Raw genomic sequence first — 17,272 nt, 5'->3', positions numbered from 1 at the left:
GGACATCTTTTCATTGCTTTTTTTAGAGAGGAAGGGGGTAGAGCGAGAAACATTGATTGGCTGTCTTCTTGTACATGCCCTGACTGGGAATTAAACCCATGATCTCCAGCTCTGTGGTTTGATGCTCCAGCCAGCTGAGCCACACCAACCAGGGCCCACTTAACATTTTTTAGAGATTACATGTGCTTTAGAGATTACATGTGCTTTTGTTTTCCCAGGAGTACTCTTAAAATCTTTAAGAGTACTTAAAGGAGAGTACTTAAATCTTTTAAGAGTAAAAATATAAAATGTTATCAATGAAAGTTGCCCTTCTAAAGCAAATCTTTTTCAAATCTTTTATTCAGTTTATAAAATTCACATTTTAAAATATTACAGGGCAGGAGAATTACAATCACAATTCCTTGGCACCATGATAGCATTATTGTGGTAGTACTAGCTAGATGAGGGAATGCTATGTGAAGTTTATAGTTTCTGTAAGAGCAGATCTTGAAAAGTAAAACTAGGTTCACAACCACAAAGTACAAATTCAAACTTTGTAACATAAATTTCAAAATTAGTACAAATGGTTTTTATAAAAGCCAAACTAAATGGAGCAAGTTGTATTGCTGTCATAAAAGCTTACCTACAAAAATCCCAAATCAATGGCAATACATGAGTTTTAAATGGCAAAGAATTTAAGGGAGTAGGGGCTAAAAATCATGGTTAAACAGCTTTGGAATTTAAGCAGGAGTCACATTTTAAAATTTGTTCTAAGCACAGTAGTAATAAAAAACATCTGGTATTTGAAAATTTTCCTTTTTTCCTTAATCTCATTTTCAGCAATCATAAAAATGTTCATCCCATCAATACAAAACTTTTCAAGAATATAATTTATCTCTTGAGGACATTTCTATCTCTTGAGGACATTTCTATCAGAGTATTCAAGAAAGACCACCTAAAAATCTCAGTTTTAACTGAAGACCTCAACCTGGATTATGAAGAAAAAATCTTCAAGTAAAATACTAATTTCATACTCTGGGAATTTAGAAAAATAATTTTTAAGCTTAATGAAAGTATGTACTCTTGAGGAAAGGATCCTGCAGGGTATCCCCCATCCTAGGGGGCTGGCCATGATTAAATTCACTAAATATAATGCTTTTAGGAATAATGTAAGGGTATCCTAACAGGACATTGTTTGAAAGGTACACAGTCAAAGTGCATGGCTGGTATTAAACTAATTTTTTTTTAATGTAGGTTCCCTAGTAGTGATGTCATTTAAGTGACTATACAAAGGTAACTTTACAGATTCTTGGTATGCTATAAGTAATATAACAAGGTTAGTGTTTATTCAGTCTCATGCTTGAAATGGTTCAAGTACATAGTTAATGGCAGGGTTGACCACATTTTCACTAACTGACCCTAGCTTAGAGGTGCTCAGTTTATGGTAAATTTTTTACTCTATACTGCAGTAGCAGAAGGCTGCAATGTAATGCTTAAAAGTTATGAGATCTGCAAGTAGCAGCTTAAGGTAAAAGGATGATGGTTTAACCTCCTTTCAAAATAAGGAAAAGGATGAGGCAAAATAACCTCTTTAACCCACTGTATCTGAAAGGTATCAGCAACTACAACATTGATTTTAGAGGAAGAAAATGAAAAGAAATTTTACAGGATAAAACATTGGCTTTTTCTAATGCAAAGTAGGCAAAAGAAGGGAGGGGGAAAGGGCCAAATAAATATAGATGACATCTTACTAAGCTAATGGGAAATATGTTGAATTGGAATCTTAACACTTGTGAAAAGTTCTGCACATTTCCAGTCTTTCTCTGAGACCCATGAAGCTTTAAAGTGCATTAATAAAACTTATAGGCACCATCAAATATAAACTCAACCATCTGGAGAATAAAACAATCTGAAGCCCTATTTTTAAGAAGGCCTTTATAAAGTAAGGCAGATAAGTGTTAGCTATGCTATCTGGCCTTTCAGTGTCATTGACAGTTACATTGTAATTACATGAATTTGCAGTTAGGTTACAGTTCTTTAAAAACATGCCCTGTTGAAAATTCTTTTTGAATAATAGTGGAAAGGAAATACCAAATTATACAACTTAATTCCCATGAATTGAAATGTGGAACAGAACTGGTACCAGCACTGTCCGAAAGTCACTTCAGAAGGGCTGTCTGAATATGTGCACATATTCACACATAACATTCACCACAGGTACTTGCATACAAGGAAGATTTAGTTCTGGAGTCTTACGGCAAATTAGATGAGCATCTCTGAATCAGCAATGCGTGACAGGAATCACAAACCCGTACTGGCTTTGGTGAAGAAGGCAAAGGCAGTTCGTTGTCAGAACAAGCATTACAGAAAATTTCTCCACAGTTTCTACAGTGGTGCTAGTCATTAGAGAAAAAATAAAGAGAAAAAACTGAGTAAAATTAAAAGCCATATTTGCACCAAAACTTTTGGCCTCTACTTCCTTTACCTTTCTCTTAGAGAGTGAGAATTCCTTTTCACAAAGCTTACAATGTGTTGCTTCTTTGTCTTTCAACCATACCAGTCCCTAGTAGGAGGAAAAGTAACTATTAGTGCTCAAATTTATAACACTAAAAATTACATTAAAAAATATTTTCCACCAAAAATATTTTACAGGAATGTATACAGATGAAGAATCAAAAATGAGTCCTTTAGCCCTGGCTGGTGTGGCTCAGCAGATTGAGTGCCAGCCAAAAGGTTGCCAGTTTGATTCCCAGTCAGGGCACGTGCCTGGGTTGTGGTATTCCACCTGGGCTCCAGGTATTTGTAGGGGGCACTCAAGAGACAACCACACATTGATGTTTCTCTCCCCTCCCTTCCTCTCTCTAAAAATAAAAAAAAAAAAAAGTCCTTTTTCTTTGAGGGAATACTGAAATAGTTGTAGATTAAATGTGTGAACCTTGCTTCAAAATAATCAGTGAGGGAGAAGGGATGTGGGTTGAACATAAAACAAGACTGGCCATATAGTGGTAAATACTAAAACTAGGTAAAGGTTTGTTTTACTCCCTACGATTACATATGTTTGAATATTTTCATGATAAAATGTTTTTTAAAAATAAAAATCTGTTACTGATGGGAGTTTTCATTAAGGAAAGAACCTTAAAGATTATCTAGTCCAACACTTAAGGATAAATTTTCACTGTAGAATGCACTTGAGTTTGGCAATATATATACTTTATACACAGTAATTCCATAAAACTTAAAGAATTTGGAAATCAGATTAAGACCACATTAAATTTAGTTTTATGTGGTCATTAATTTCCCTCAAGGTCTATAATTCACACATTTAATAGCTGCTATGTAAACTTTAGTAGCAGTCTTAAACAAGTGGGAGTTAACTTAGTATCTAAAATTCCTAATTTGACCCATTCTTAACCAACCAAGATCTTGGGTAGAAAGCATTTTTTTCCCCAGTAAAACAACTTTGTTTAGATGGTGCCAGTTTTATAATGAAAAGACCCAGGTGGAAGGATGAGTCCTCAATGCTTCTGACTAATCTTATCACCTGTTCCTTTTAAAAACAGCCTGGCCCTGGCTGTTATGGCTCAGTGGATTGAGTGCCTGCCTGCTAACTAACTGAAGGGTTGCCAGTTCAGTTGATTCCCAGTCAGGGCACATTCCTGGGGGTGCAGGCCAGGTCCCCAGTTGGGGGTGAACGAGAGGCAAATGTTTGATGTATCTCACACATGGATGTTTTCCTCTTCCCTTCCTTTCTTTAAAAGTGATAAAACCTTAAAAAAAAAAAATTAAACACAACCCAGCCTAAGCCACACTGCTGCCACTTCCAAAGAACAAGTAAATCCAGCTCGGGAGGTGGAAGATGTGCCACCTATAAAATACCTCTGAGGCAGAGGGGCCTTTTATCACCTAACTAGAGAAAAATTCTCCAAGCAAAATTCTTAAAAGGCTTCAGACGATTGAAGAAAGAGGAAAATGAAAAAGGACTAAGTTTACAGATAAAAATCACAAGGTTAATTCCACGTATTTGTTTTACAGTCTTAATAGCTAACACCTATTGTAGCAGAAGTAAGATGACTTGTGTTGGGTTAATGCACTCGAGGCAGTCTAAGGCTCCTTAAAACAGGACTGTAAGTAGTGAAGGGTTAACAAAATCTAGACAGCTCAGACAAACACAAACACCACCAGCGAAGAATCAAATGACTTGAATCACAGAAATTTTTATTTAAAGATACAAGACCTTAAAAGATAATCAAATATAACTTGAACACCATAAAAGGGGAAGTGACTTGCCAAATGCCCCAAAGCCACCTAATGGAAGCAGCACGGGGAACCTGACGTAAAGCAGATTTCCAAACAGCATCATTAGGTTCAGAGATAACTGTTCTGACTGCAGAGCTGGGCCTTCCACACTTACTTCAATTTGACTGAATTTACCCTGCTTGTCTGCCAAGGAGAAAGGCTGTAGAGTAAGCTTAGTGTGTCAGCTGAAAGGGACCTCAGAGATCGATACCCATAGTTCTTATTTATCAGTAAGCCACAGGGGTGTCAAATTCATTTTCACCAGGGGCCACATCAGCCTCGTGGTTGCCTTCAAAGGGCCGAATGTAATTTTAGGACTGTACAAATGTTAACTACTCCTAAATAGTTAAGCAAGAGCTCGGTGCTGCTGCTGGGTAGAAACAAGGTGCCAGGAGGGATAAAACAAGTTGGAGGGCCGGATTTGGCCCTTAGGCCTTGCGTTTGCCACCTGTCAGCTAACATGAATCCAGAGAGCTGTAGCTCCGTTCTCAAGGAAACACAGGTGTTTCAAGTCTAGAGGAGAGCGAACTATTGCTCTGAGAACAAATGGCTATTTTTTCTGCCCAATTCCAGAATGTCAGTTACCCAACTAGAACTCGGAACCCCACCACCACCACCAGACAGAGGATCCTTTTCTGGAGAAACTCAAATGCCCCAGAGAAAAGTCCTATTGATACTACCATTTATTTGGAGAGGGTACTAACTAGCAACCAGAACTCTGTTAACTAGCAACAGATTTCTCTATGCTGAAGCCTATCCGTCTATAACAACCCACCCTAGTCCACCCAACCATCACATACAGGGTATCCAAGATTTTCTGTGTTATTGAAATTGGGGGATTATCCAACATTTGAGGAATGACCTTGGCAAGAGCTACCTCAAAGAAATAAATTCAGAACAAATAAAGAGTGGCAGTAGCAAAACAAAACTTCATAAAGCAACAATAAACATACTGAGATATAAAGTAGGATGCTATTTTTAAAAGGAAAAGTGAGCAAATAGGGGCCTGCTGAATATTAAAAATATGGTAGCAGAAATAAAAAGTCTCCATGCAGGTCGCATAAGCCTTTAGATTTAACTTCCAGTTTACAGGCGACAAGGGCACAGAAGAACAAGTTTAAGACTACTACGAGCAAGTAATCACAAAACCCAACATATGGTAAACTGTAGGACAGCTGTCCCAGACCCAACAGCTGGTCAAAAAAGAAGAGTATGTGACATGTAAATCTATTTTCATGCATGTGAAAATGTGGAAATCTAGGTAATATTTTGTTAAAGATAGACATGAATGATAAAAATTAAAAACATTATTAATACAAAATACAAGGTTATTACTATAGGGAGAAGATTGCAAACAGGAGCACATGTGTTCTACTTTACAAACTAAAGCAGAGAGTATGCCAGTTTTTGGTTTTTTTAGATTTTATTTATTTATTTTTAGAGAGAGGGGAAGGGAAGGAAAGAGAGAAACATCAATGTGTCATTGCCTCTCACACGCCCCCTACTGGGGACCTGGTCGGCAACACAGGCATGTGCCCTGACTAGGAATCAAACCAATGACCCTTTGGTTTGCAGGCTGGCACTCAATCCACTGATCCACACCAGCAGGGGGAGTATGCAAGTATTTTAAAGCTGTACTATATGATACCTTTCACAGTGGAAAAAAAAGTTCACAGTTTAAATAGTGATAGGCAAACATCACTATCAATCTCTTTAAACAGTGAGAGCAGCCCTGGATGGTGTGGCTCTCCCATGTGAGTACAGCAAAGGGAACTCGAAGAATGTCAGCAAAAGGAAATGTCAGGGCAGGGGTGAACAGGTAAGACAGGTGTAGAGAAAAGCAGAGAACTCCAAGAAGGATGATTCAAAGGAAAAAAACAACTAACCAGTTACTGGATTCATTTACCACATGCAAAACTCTTATTAAGAAGCATTTTAAAGAGACACATTAAGAAAACACTGATGTTCAAATACAACCAAATTTAAAAAATAAAAGGCAATTAACTCCAGAGGAAATAAAAGTAGTCAAAGAAAGAAAATATAATTACAATATACTACTTGACGCAGCAAAACACAGTACTTAAACAGCCATAATAAAGAATATACATTAAGTGAATTCCACAAAAACTTTTGAAAGTAAGCAAAACTCCTCATCCAGCACATTAACCAGGCAATAGATAGGTCTAAAATAGTCTTAAACAAATTAAGAGAAAACAATACATACTGCATATTATTTACAAATAGGGGGATAAATATCCAAAGGAAAAGAAGAAAGCTCCCTTCAGGTGGTGGGAACTAGGGTGGATAAGGGACAAGAAGATGAAGAAAAAGAGACTGCTACCATTATTTGTTTCTAGTACCATTTGACTTTTTAAATTATTCTCCTGTAACACTTTTATAAAAAACAAAATGGGGCCCTGGCTGGTGTGGCTCAGTGGATTGAGTGCCAGCCTGCCAACTGAAAGGTCGCTGGTTCAATTCCCAGTCAGGGCACATGCCTGGGTTGAGGGCCAGGTCCCCAGTTGGGGGCTCACAAGAGGCAACCACACATTGATGTTCCTCTCCCTCTTTCTCCTTCCCTTCCACTCTCTCTAAAAATAAATATCTTTTTAAAAATGGGTAACTTGTGCAAGAAGAAGTTATGTTATTGAAATACTCATAGAGACTATTTTCTCCTATGTTATAGAAGGAATTCTTGCATCCAGACATATTCAGAACCAAATACTGATAAATTGTACCAATTACTTTCACATATTTCAACCTACCCAATATTCAAAGCAACCCTATGCAAAATCATAAGCCCATTTCAGAAGAGGAGACACTTAATGAGGATATGTGACTTACTGAAGGTCAAAAACTAATAATAGACTAGCATAGGAACTCAAGGATTCTACAATTCAAAGGTAATTTCATTGATCACGCTACACTTTATAGGAAAGTGGACAAAGTGAAGTGGACCCACAACACTCAGGCTCCCCATTCAGTGGTTTTGCCTCTAATAAATCCTGGGACTCAATAACAACACTTTAGTTGTACACAGGGCTTTACCTTCTGTTGAGGACTTTCACATATCTCTCTACTTTCCTACTTGGGGAAAATACTTTCTACTCACCTGCAATGCTTTGTTGGCTTCTTTTATATCTTCTATTTTAAGTTTTGACCTAAAAAATTACAAATAGGTCCAAATTTCAGTACATGTATTTAAATATAGAACATCTAGTAATTCATTAGGAAAGTATTGCTTTTACACAGTATATAAAATATTAAAATTGCTTTTTAAAGAATACTGGTATTTTCATGTGGTCATGACGATATTAATAATAGCTATCATTTACTAGCTTATGGTATGCCAGACACTATGCTATAACCTTTGCATGCATTATCTCATTTAATCTTCAAAAATCCTATTTTAAAGTTGAAGAGAGTGCATTCTCATGATGTTTAGTCATTTGTAACAGGTCACAGAGGTGGCAGCTAGGGAAGCCAGGATTCAAAACCTGTTCTAATGTGACCCCAAAGGTGACATTCTACCACCATGCACATCATTTGTCTAGCAGATGCAAAAGGCAGTGGAAAAATTAAGGAATATATAGTACTAATACTTTTTCTTTTTTTATTAAACTTCCCGGGGTGACACTGTGTCATATAGGTTTCAAGTGTACATTTCTATTATACATGATCTATATGTTGCACTGTGTGCCCACCACCCAGAGTCAAACCATTGTCCATCACCATGTATTTGGCTCCCTTCCCCTTTACTCCCCCCACCCCATTCTCTCTGGTAACCACCAAACTGTTGTCTGTGTCCGAGTTTCAGTTTTATGTAACACTTTCTCTTCTGAAAATAAGTGTTAACAAACATGCAGGTTATAAATAGCAATATTTAATTACCTGTGATCCCACTTCTCAGAGATGACAATCTCTATATGTTGATGAGTGTGCGTGTATTTTAAATGGAATCATTATTGACAGTTTTCCATAACCAGCCCTTTTCACTTAACAATATAACCTGAAAGGCTCAGAGCTACTGACTTCTTATTAAGTATCTTCCACATCATTATATTAAATGATTACAAGTATACCATGAAAAAGAATATAAAGTAATTTACATAATTATCTACTGCTGAACTTTCAACTTGTTTCCATTTTTTTTGCCACAAGGAGAAGTAAGTATTTCAGCAGATAAACTGGTACAGTCTGGAACATGACTGGTGTAGCTCAGGGGATTGGGCATCATTCCACAAAGTGAAAGGTTGCAGGTTCAATTCCTGGTCAGGGCACATGCCTGGGGTTCAGGTTTGGTCCCAGTGGTTGCAGTCAGGATGCTTACAAGAAGCAACCGATCGATGTTTGTCTCTCACATTGATATTTCTCTCTCTTTCTCCCTCTCTTCCTCCCTCTCTAAAAACAAATAAATAAAATCTTAAAGAAAAAACAACTGGTACCATCTGGGGAAACTCTTGGGCCATTGGTCCTTCCTCTAGCCATCATAAAATTATTGTCACTGCAGAAAAGAACTAAAGTCGACAAAAGTAAAATATGTTCTGACTCACAATGGGCCCTACTCATGTCTTAGGGACTACAGGTCTCAGAAGCAGAGAAGGAAAACTAATAAAGCTGCACCATAAATCTCAAACATTAGCCCCGGACAGGTAGCTCCCTTGGTTAGAGTACCCTCCTGATACACCAAGTTTGCGGGTCCCAGATAAGGGCACACACAAGAATCAACCAATGAGCCCTGACTGGTGTGGCTCGGTGTGTTGGGTGTCATCCCACAAAATGAGGGGTTGCTGATTCGATTCCCAGTCCGGGCACACGCCTGGGTTGCAGGCCAGGTCCCAGGTGGGGGAGTGAGAGAGGCAGCCTAATCATGTTTCTCTCTCACACAGATGTTTCTCTTCCTCTCTCCTTTCCCCCTCTCTAAAACTAAATAAATAAAATCTTTTTTTTTTTTAAGAATCCAGTAATGGGTGTATAATAAGTGGAACAACAAATTGATGTTTCTCTCTCCTCTTTCTCTCACCCCTTCCTCTCTCTCTCAAATCAATAAATTTTAAAAATGTCTAAAAAAGAATTTGCCCTGGCTTGTGTGGCTCAGTGGATTGAGTGCTGGCCTGTGAACCAAAGGGTCACCGGTTCCGTTCTCAGTCTAGGGCACATGCCTGGGTTGCAGGCCAGGTCCCCATTTGGTAATGTGGGGAAGAGGCAACCACACACTGATATTTCTCTCCCTCTCTTTCTCCCTCCCTTCTCCTCTCTAAAAATAAATAAATCTTTAAAAACAAAAAAGAATACAAACATTAGCAAGGAAAGACATATATATCATAAATGAAGTAAAAAGACAAATGACAAACTAGGGTAAAAAGATGTACACTGTACAACAATTAATTTACAAAGGTCCCATAAGAAAAAGATGAGCAATTCAACCAAAAAAAATGTACAAAGTATATGAACAAGCAGTTTTCAGGAAATAAACTGCAAGTACAAATAGAACACAGAGATGTCAACCCTGCTCATACTTAAAGAAACACAAATCAAACAGTATTTTCAATTATCAGAATGGCAAAAACAGACACTCTCTCCTACTTCTGGTGGGGGTCTAACATTGGAGGTGTAGGGTAAACTGGCACTATCAAAATTTTTTAAGCACATTCCATGTGGCTCAGCAATCACCTCTTGGAACTTACTTTTTAGATATACTTATTAAAGTATATCTAGAGATATTAACATACACTTATAGGAATGTTCACAGCAGTACTGGTTATTTTAAATATTATAAAGTTTTAAAAAATTTTAGAAACAGTTTAATGATAGCAAATTCATCCTAAGGAATATCTTTATGTACTGATATGGAAAAACCTCTAATGCATATTCTAAAGTAAAAAACCCCACAAACTTCAAAAAACCATGCATACAGTGTGGAGTTACACAGGAATTAGGTATGTAGTCGGTTTACAAGGGAAAAATTTAGTAGTCAGAATAACCCTTGAGAATTCCTTAAGTAGTCCATGAGGTTCAGTACAGATTATTAGGTATACCCTATCTTGAGCAGTAATTTTCATGCAAACTAAAATCTGAGAAACAATGAACCAGGCTAAAGATAAAAAAACAGAAGTCTGAATTCAGTTATCTGGACAGCCAAAGAATCATGCTTTTTTTTTCTTTTTAAGATTTTATTTATTTATTTTTAGAGAGGGAAGGGAGGGAGAAAGAGAGAAAAACATTAATATGCGGTTGCTGGGGGCCATGGCCTGCAACCCAGGCATGTACCCTGACTGGGAATCCAACCTGTGACACTTTGGTTCACAGCCTGCACTCAATCCACTGAGCTACGCCGGCCAGGGCTAAATCATGCTTTTAATAATACAACTATAACATCTCTAGTATTGAATGCGAGATGGGCAAAAAGTAATTCCTTCTTTTACTATTCTAATCTGTTTTAATATTAAACCTTTATGATCTTAGTTAATGCAAACATATTTTTTGTTGTGGGGATTATTCACTACTGAGCTCCTAGCAGTTAGAACAGTGCCTGGCCCAAAGCAGAAGCTCAACAAGTAGACTGAACAAATGGGAAATGAGGCAATAAGCACTTAGCATAAGGTCTGGCTCAGAGGAGTCAGTAAATGGATGCCAAAATAAAACTGAAATCTCGTTTATCAGAATCACAATGCAATTGTTCTTTGAATTTGTAATCTTAAACACTGTTATCTTTCTGAAGGCTGATGTTTCCTTTTGAGGTTTTAGTAAACTACTCTTTCCTCTGCCCTTGGAAACTGGTCTCAAGACTTCTTCATGGAATCTCATCTTTAGCAAAACACAGACTATGGAACAAGGAGGAATATGTGAGGCAGAACACCATTTCTTTCTTGTCTTTATAGGGACCCAGCACTTCATTGCAACAGAACCAACCACAGACATTCTATGAAGCTAAGCCCCTACTCCAGATGGGATGAAATACCCTTCACCCAACATTGGGAGAAAATGTTGGGTCCTTCTCAAAACACTCTGAAAGAGCTAGCTTCTGTTGCTCTGAGAAAAATATATTAACTCCTGACTACTATGATTTGAAGAAATCAAGAGACTTAGCTTTCATCTCTTAAGAAAACGTTCAGAGCTAAGAGCTAATACAATGAAAATTTTTAATAAAATCTCTCCAACCTATAGTCTTGTTAGTCTTTAAAGTTTCTGTTTTTATTTTTTATTGTTTTTTCCATTACCATTTATCCCTGTTATACTCTCCCTCCCTCCTGCAATCACCACACTGTTGTCCATGTCCATGAGTCCTTTCTCCTTTTTGCTGGATCCTTCCGCCCCTAACCATCACTGCCCCCGCCCATAGCTGTCATCCTGCTCGCTGAGTCTGCTTTTGTTTTTAATAGTTCATATCTTTCTTTTCTATATTTCAACCTTTCTGCCTATTTGGTTTGGCACACTCAAACCTTTATAAAAGTCAATGACTACTTAGCTGAAGGAAAAAAGAGAAATTACTCGCTAAGTTTGTTGCCAAGTTCTTGAAGAGCCTGCTCCTGTTCATGATACACTTTTTTCAACTGCTGATTTTCATCCTGGAGGTCAAGGAACTCCTTCAAAACAATAAAAAACAGACAATGTAATTCAAAAGAAAAAAATGAGAAACTCCACATTGTATACACACACCGTTAATTAGAAACACAAGTCCTTTAGTTTTTTTACAAAAAACAGACTTTTATGTCCAAAGCGCGTTCATAGCTGCTCTATCAATTATCAGCTACTTTCCGCCCACTATTTACTCTTTTCGCTGATATTTTTAAAGATGACTAGTATGTTATTTCCTTGGTGTAAAGGCAAATTATAATTTGAATCTTTTAAAATAACTTTTATAAAAATGTAATTTTAAAAGTTTTACCACCATTTACTTTTTTAAGACTAATGATTTGTTGGGTCTCATTTCTAAGATGAGCTAAGGCATCTTTCTCCTTTTGAAGATCTTCCTGCAAAGTCTGCCTCCATTCCTTCTCGATCTTCAAATCAGTTTCCAGTTGCACCCTTGAATGACAAACAGTAAACAGAAGCTCAGTACTACTGTTTACATGAGGGTTTTATATATTCTTTAAAAAGAGCATCTTTTTGGTTGATAACTTTTGCCTTTATAACTCATTTCTTCAGATATTTCCTTGCATAAATATTTTTGGTAAATTCAGCAGCATAGGCTTTTCTGATCCCAAAGTACCAGTTTATTTGCCAACCACAAAAACTCCTTGCTAAATAATAATTTGTCATTTATTAATTCTGTATATGTAAATGCTGTACAAGCATAGAAAATGCCTGCAAGGCCACACCATACTACTACAACTGGTTGGAGCTGTAATTATACCAGTTGTATCTAGTGTGAGAGAAACATGGGGTTTTGATTATTTACATTTCTGTGCTGTGTGAAAAATTTTACAACAAACTAATGAAAAGTACTGTTCTGATATAAAAATTACAGCAACCACTAAATCAATTTAACATCAGTAATGGAAAATTCAGCTCTGGTGCAAAGAGCTACTTTTCAGTTTCCTGTTGGAAGCTGACCTATTATTACAGGACAGGTAAAGATTGAGGAGACACTGGGGGAATCCACACTGCCTGGAAATACTAGTTCCCATTTGAAAGCACTATGTCGACATTCTAACAACAGATGCTAGCTGGCAAAACAAAAGTAGTGAAGTTCCTACATTTTAGAATGACAAAAAATCATTTCTATAATTATTGCTCATAAGTAGGTATAACAGGGGAGGTACATAGTAATAATGCTAGTTTCTAATGCCTAACATTTTAATTGCAATATATAGTACTTAGAATATTATATTATTTTAATACTTTGCATTAATATTTTTATTACTTTTGTTTCCTCATTAAAGTTAGCATTTCCATTTACAGCCACATTCTTTCTTAGTGAAACAGATTTCAGGTTTTGTAATTTGAGCTGATGAGAAGAAATACTTCGAAACAAAATTTACAAATTGTTGATAAATACCATGTACTACAAATTTAAAAGGAATACAAAGGGACAGGTATACTGTTACTAACACTGAAGTAAACCACATTACAGAGTGCCTTGGTTATCATCCAGAGTCAGAAAAAAACTGCACACCCTCACCCAGTACGCCCAGGCCTTTCCTCCCTCCCAGGCGTGCATCTCCTGAACTCTAAGGGACCCCATGATACTTGCAGCCAGGGGAGCAATGGGCAGCAGCAGCTCCTCCCAGGCTAGTGCCCTAAACCTATCTCCAAGGCCCCCTTTTCCCCTTTTAGTGAGCCTTACCTTGGCTCACTTCTGTCACTGTGACTTTTACTTCTCAATGGGTCCACACAGCCCTGCATGGCTCACTTTCCTATAACATTTCTGGGGAGCCAAAGCAACCCTGCCTAGCATATCTCTTTTTGCTTCTTCTATCCTAAGCTTTTCCTGTGTCACTGATCCCAGCTTTAACGAACATACACTAAAATAAAAGCAGTGAAAAAAAAAGTTTTGTTTTTAAGTTATAATAAATATATTCTCAGAACATATATTGACCACCAAAATCAGAAAATCATTTAAAAAGGGGAAATAAAACTACATAAAAGTTATACATTTGTAAATTAAAAAACTACTATGGTCTTAGTCTGTGTGGCTCAGTTGGTTGGGCATCAACCTGCAAACCGAAATGTTGCAGGTTCAGTTCCCTAGGTTGAGGGTTCAGTCCGGTTGGGGAGCGTACAAAAGGCAACAATTGATGTTTCTCTCTCACATCAATGTTTCTCTCCCTCTGTTTTTCACTCCCTTCCCCTTTCTAAAATCGGTAAGAACGTCCTACAGTGAGTATTAAAAAAAAAATAAAAACCACTGTGAACGATGTTTAAAAATTAACAATGAACTTTAGAAAACATTTTCACTATATGTGAAAAACCCACAGTAAATACATAAGAGCTCTTGGGGGGAAAGAAACAGTGAACACCATAAAGGGAAAAATAGATATAAACTGGCAATTCACAAAATGAAGAAATGCAATCTATCATTTGTAGACAAAGATATGTAAACTCAAAAAAAAAAGCACATTTAGGTTAACTGTGATATGCTAGTGAAGAGCTGTATTTATTAATACACATTGATTTATTGATAGTCCATGATATAGTAAATACAATAAAATAGAGATTAAAGAGCATATACCATGACACTCTAGAAACTCAGTATCTATGTAGTATCAATATAATGTAATACCAAAAATAAATAAGGATGCTTATCAAACTATTTTTTAAAAAGTCCCAACACTTCTATAGTAATGGTTCCATTTTTTTCTGAGTAATCAGGGACACTGCCTGATCTCCAAATGTTACCACATTCATGCTCTCCATAATCGCACCGACTGAGAGACAAAATTACTTTCATGGTTTTAAACACAGACAAACATCTTCTCTCTGCAGCTTATACCCACATCTCACTGAGGATCCCTGTAGCATTATTTAGGTCATCCTTTGGGCAGGGATCAAAGAGTTGCATTATTGCAGAAAAATTACCAGATTTGCCTTACCTACAGGTTTGTCAAACTCTAGAAAAGAAATTCAGCAACACAGAATACCAGGATTTCAAGGTAGTATTCTATTGACTGACAAAATGTCCCAAGCTGGCTTTTCTTGTTTTTCATCTAGCAAGGCAAAGGGACTCCAACAACAAAACCCTGGCATCATTAATAAACTTGTTGGCTTAAACGTCCCATGTGATTTTTGTTGCCAAGGGAGCTCTGAAAGTGCTGTCAGTCCTTTTGTGAAAATCTTAAAATTAAGAGAAAATGCTTTGCTGAGTGTTTTTGTTTAGGGGTGGGGGCTGGGTTTTAGTTTCACAATGTACAAATGATTCAAGTGTTCAGTCAATGTCATACTCCCTGCATTATTAAAGGAACTTAGAATTCTAATTCCAGACAAGATGGAGTAAACACATTTCCTCCACTAAGTACAGTTAGAAAACCCTGGACATCACATATAAAACATAAGATTGTGAAATGGGAAAAGAATGCAGCAGACCAGCAAAAACCCCCAGGACTCACAGAATAACACAGTGATGAGTCACCTGTTTCTTTTTGCCTCCTATACAACTCAGACTTAGTGTCAGAGCCTCCTGCAACCCACAAACGCCAATGGGCACAAACAAAAAAAGCCTCAAGAAAGGCCTGCTCTTCCTTGCCAAAGAGCTTGGAAGAGGCAGCCTAGCATGGTAAAAAACCTTTTTGACAATAAATGCCCTATTCCAGTAAAACACCAGATGAAAAACCATAGGACCCCTGACCACTGTCAGCAAAGGCCCAGTGGGAAACCTAAATTTCCATCCTCACTGGGTGATATGAGGTGTCCCTCTCAATCCCCACTGTGGCCATGTTAGAGAAGGTCAAAAGGGGAAGTGGAACTTTAACCAACACCCAGCAGTGACGAGGTCTCTCCTGATCTACCCCTATGTTATCAGTAGAGACCACATGAGGAGCCTGCACTTTTACCCGCATGAATCAGTAACAAGGTATTGCTTACCCTTGCGACAGTGGCAGCAAATGCCCAGTGGAGAGCCTAGATTTCTACCTGTGCTGTGGTAATGAAGTACCTCTCCCTCTCCCCACCAGGACGGTGTCAGCAGAGACCAACCAGGATGCCTGGACTTTCACTCCCCCTCCCTCCACAGTGTCCATGGAGACTGAATGGAAAGAATATGTTTCAATCCCTGCCAATGGTCAGGCACCCCTCTCCATCTCATCCACAACAGTCCCAGGCTGCCACCCCCACTTAGTATAAATGCTCAATGTCCACATTCCCCTGCTGGTGTGGGTTCAGTGGAGGGCTGCTAAAACAAGATTTAAATAAGATACAGTCTCACAATTCCCCAAATGTTCAGGACCTAATAGAGAAACACCTGACATACTCTAAGGGGGGAGGGAATTCCCACACCCCACCCCACCCCCGAAATGGGGAAGGAATGGAAGAGCACCGAAGTCAGCATGTGCATTCCTCACTCTGGGACAACCTGGGACAACTGGGAGGACACACACATGACTCAGCAGAAAAGCAGCAAAAAGGGCTGACACTGGAGCTAGGGAGGGGATTGGATGCGAGGGATATACCCTCCCACCTACTCCCGCAGTGCTGGGGGTTGTGGGGGCAATCTTTAAAAGCTGAGCACCGGGAAATGTGCACTTTTGCTCTCTCCTCCCCTGGCCAGGGGCTCAGGCTCCTGAACAGGCTGGCCTTGGGAGAACCGGATTGTCTGGGATCATTCCCAGTGCCCCTCCCGCAGCACTCCGGGACCTGCCTGTCCAGGAGTCCTCCTTGGCCAGGACTACTGCTGTGACTAGGCTGGTAAGAAGGGAAGGGAGGCGGCTAGGGGTGAGGAGCAGCAAGCCCTGCACCCCTCCTCCTTGCAGGAAATCATGGGAAGCCATCAGTGGTAGCCAACCGCGCCCCCCACCCCCACCCCTCCTGCGAGGGGCCATCAGCTGTAGTCATCCATCTGGCCACTCCTCTAATGAGGGGCCTCCATTAGCAGCGGCCACCTGCCTGCCTCCAGAGAAGACCTATCAGTGGCAGGCCCTGTGCCCCTCCCCTGTGGGTCAGTGGCCTGCTGCCTGGAAGCTGTGCCACAGCAGCCACCTGCCTGCCTCCAGTGGTGACTGCAACAAATGACAGTTCCTGCCACCAATGCCACTCTGCCCACTCAGCCCAGGCAGGGCCTTGGACCCACCACAAGCAGCATGGGGCTTAGCAGACCTACACAGGACAAAGCCTTGAGTAGGATGCCTGGATGCACAGACTCTGAAGGATGAAAAGGATGGCACTTTGGGTGGGAGGAGAGGTTCCTGGTGCAACCTTGACCTAAGCTGGCAGAGAGTGGCAGGGTGGCTTTCTCTGAGGCATTCTAAAGGAAACAGGCTTTGAGGCAGAAACCTGCCATTATGTCAAGCCATGTATACTTTAAAGAAAGGATTCCTTTGTTTTTTTTCCACCGGACTCTGTC

At 39.0% G+C, this 17,272-nt stretch overlaps 1 protein-coding gene across 3 annotated transcripts in view; it reads right to left on the bottom strand.

Moving 5' to 3' along the window:
* Positions 1–328: 328 nt before the first annotated feature.
* Positions 329–17,272, bottom strand: part of RUFY2 (RUN and FYVE domain containing 2) — a 44,634-nt gene continuing 27,690 nt past the window's right edge. For 2 of the 3 annotated variants that reach the window (XM_045842175.1, XM_045842174.1), the window contains 5 exons: positions 12,174–12,303; positions 11,767–11,861; positions 7,388–7,436; positions 2,465–2,542; positions 329–2,375 (listed from right to left, as the gene is read on the bottom strand). In XM_045842175.1, the coding sequence (XP_045698131.1) occupies positions 2,232–2,375; positions 2,465–2,542; positions 7,388–7,436; positions 11,767–11,861; positions 12,174–12,303 (496 nt within the window). In that variant the 3' untranslated portion in view covers positions 329–2,231. Of the gene's footprint in view, positions 2,543–7,387; positions 7,437–11,766; positions 11,862–12,173; positions 12,304–17,272 lie in introns of all 3 variants that reach the window. The other variant, XM_045842172.1, reaches the window with a different exon arrangement.

Source organism: Phyllostomus hastatus, unplaced genomic scaffold (assembly GCF_019186645.2).
Source record: "Phyllostomus hastatus isolate PE091 unplaced genomic scaffold, TTU_PhHast_1.1 phas_contig_38, whole genome shotgun sequence".
NCBI classification, from domain to species: domain Eukaryota; kingdom Metazoa; phylum Chordata; class Mammalia; order Chiroptera; family Phyllostomidae; genus Phyllostomus; species Phyllostomus hastatus.
The sequence above is the reverse complement of the archived record's forward strand: the minus strand, read 5'-3'. Positions and strand labels throughout refer to the sequence as shown.